Source organism: Rhinopithecus bieti, unplaced genomic scaffold, assembly GCF_001698545.2.
Source record: "Rhinopithecus bieti isolate Rb0 unplaced genomic scaffold, ASM169854v2 scaffold_25273, whole genome shotgun sequence".
Lineage (NCBI taxonomy): Eukaryota > Metazoa > Chordata > Mammalia > Primates > Cercopithecidae > Rhinopithecus > Rhinopithecus bieti.
This window is the reverse complement of record NW_016811369.1, coordinates 7887-10692: the sequence shown is the minus strand read 5'-3', so window position 1 is coordinate 10692 and position 2806 is coordinate 7887. Positions and strand designations below refer to the sequence as shown.

General features: G+C 37.9%; 1 protein-coding gene across 1 annotated transcript in view; it reads right to left on the bottom strand.

The window, feature by feature from the left end:
• The window catches only part of LOC108543338 (serine/threonine-protein kinase WNK3-like), a gene marked incomplete at its 3' end in the record, with an annotated part of 12453 nt that extends 10729 nt beyond the window's left edge, over positions 1–1724 (bottom strand). Inside the window, exons 1-2 of the mRNA XM_017893771.1 lie at positions 1647–1724; positions 560–621 (exon numbers count right to left, since the gene is read on the bottom strand). Of these exons, the coding sequence (XP_017749260.1) occupies positions 560–621; positions 1647–1724 (140 nt within the window). The remainder of the gene's footprint in view (positions 1–559; positions 622–1646) is intronic.
• Between the last annotated feature and the right edge of the window lie 1082 nt (positions 1725–2806).

The window sequence follows — 2806 nt, the reverse complement described above, 5'->3', positions numbered from 1 at the left end:
CTTATAAAAAAAATAGAAGATTTTAAGAAGAACCACACAGAAAGTATAGAACTAAATAATCACAGAAAAAAAAACCCTCACTAAATAGGCATAATAGTAGAATGAATAGCACAAAGGAAACAATCAATGAACTTGAAGATAGAACAATAAAAACTATCCAATCTATATTTTATACAGAAAAATACTAGTTTTCAAGTACTAAATAATAATACAATTAAATATCTAGTTGTAATTTATTTCTTTAGATTAGCTAGAATTCTACTCTAAACTCTATTGTTTCTTCCTTCCTTAACCCTTTACCAGCTTTTCCTAGAACAGAAGGGTATAAATAAACACAATAAGAAAATGAACAATTAATTTCACAATCTATATGATCCCTAATAACATAAAAAAGCAAAAAACAAATCTAGTAATATTTTTATTAAACATCTTTATTAAACATTCACACAAGTACAAGAATACAGAAGCTTCTCTAGTCAGGATGCACTAAGCACCTAATGAGTACACAAACTTCAGCATATCCTCATTGTTCTCACGGTACTAATTTGAAGATACTTACCTTCGAACTAAATCTGGTTTTAGAAGAGCTGCTTGTTCAACTCCAACTGGTTGGGATACAGGCTGTAAACAGTACAGACAAAAAAACTTGCTATGATAACAGTAAAATTCAAGCTAAATATACAATTTGTTACTATTCAGAAAACATGATAGTTTTGGTTACCTTGCAAACCTGGTAGAATATCTATGATACTGGATGTCTGCATCAATCCTATTATTAACATTATTACCAAAGATAAATAAAATTTAACAATACATCAAGTACATCTTTTTTTTTTTTTGAGACGGAGTCTCGCTCTATCGCCCAGGGTGGAGTGCAGTGGCCTGATCTCAGCTCACTGCAAGCTCCGCCTCCCGGGTTTACGCCATTCTCCTGCCTCAGCCTCCCGAGTAGCTGGGACTACAGGAGCCTGCCACCTCGCCCGGCTAGTTTTTTGTATTTTTTTTTAGTAGATACAGGGCTTCACCGTGTTAGCCAGGATGGTCTCGATCTCCTGACCTCGTGATCGCCCGTCTCGGCCTCCCAAAGTGCTGGGATTACAGGCTTGAGCCACCGCGCCCAGCCCAAGTACATCTTATACATGAAGATTTTCATTTGAAAAGTTAGCACTGTTATATGTACTTCTGTTTGAGTTATTTTTCAATGGAAGACACTACTACTGAGCTTCCGGTCCTAGTTGTAAAACTACTACTTAAGAGAAGAGTTACTACCACTCTACAAGAAGATAAATCAATGACTCAGGCATTAACTTAATGTGTAGTCTGTCTGTCTCTCATCTCTTTTCTCTAGACGACTTTAACTATCCCTTCAAGGAATTAGTATTCAGCAGCTGCAACATTGGCTTCCAGGAGAAAAGTGTTTAAGCTCTTAATAGGACAAATACCAATTCTACTGGAAAATAATTTTACATTTACCTAATCCAACCTCTATGCACTGCCACTAGTGATAGCAGAGTGATCTTAGAATGCAAATCTAACAAAATTGATAATTTCCTTACTAGTTTATACCCTATATGATGGCTCCTCATCTTCTATAAGATTAAGGTCCTTCAGATGGCAAATAATGTTCTCAATGAACTGGCCTGTACCTGATTATCCAGCCTTATCTCTCTGTATGAAGCCACACTAAACTGTAGCTCCTCTGTGTAAATTAGGCTCTTCTGCATACTGTGACTCTACTTATATTCCTCCACTTCCCTAAACTATTTCAAACTATTTCATCATTCTAATCAACCCATACTGAGAAATTTTTTCCTGGATAAACTAGACTAGCTTCTAATTATAGATTAGATAATTAGCTCTTTAACATAATCACTGTTTAAACACTGAGAGCAAATATTTCAGCAAATAGTTTTTTTTGTATACTTAAGATTCAACAAAATGTATCTAATTTAACTAACGTTTGTATAGTCCCAGTAAGTTGGAACAGTAACATGGCATCCTAATGCATAAATCCAGAGACAAGTGTATGTACTAAGCAAAGAGAAACAAAACATAGTTACTATATAACAATATGGAATTATATTTCATAATCACTTGCAATTGTTAATGGGGTTATTAATGCTACTTTGTGCTAGTGCTCAGAATCATGGCTAATGTTTGGTTTATCTGCCTTCATATCTGAGAGCTACAAGTTAAGCTCTGTCATAATATTTCTAAGGGTTTCAAAATTAATATTTACAAATAGGTGCTGGGCCATTTTGCAGATGTCTTTCCAATTTAATGAAATGTTTCATTTTACTTTCTTTTGAGATGGAGTCTTGCTCTGTCGCCCAGGCTGGAGTGCGGTGGCCAGATCTCAGCTCACTGCAAGCTCCGCCTCTCGGGTTTACGCCATTCTCCTGCCTCAGCCTCCCGGGTAGCTGGGACTACAGGCTCCCACCACCTCGCCCGGCTAGTTTTTTGTATTTTTTTAGTAGAGACGGGGTTTCACCGTGTTAGCCAGGATGGTCTCGATCTCCTGACCTCATGATCCGCCCGTCTCGACCTCCCAAAGTGCTGGGATTACAGGCTTGAGCCACCGCGCCCGACTCTCATTTTTACTTTCATTTGTTTGTTTTATGTTTTGAGATGGAGTCTCACTCTGTCACCCAGGCTGGAGTGCAGTGGTGTGATCTCAGCTCACTGCAACCTCCACCTCCTAGGTTCAAGCGATTCTCCTGTCTGAGCCGCCAAGTAGCTGGGACTACAGGTGCGCACCACCACACCTGTATTTTTTTTTTTTCTTGTATTTTTAGTAGAGATGAGG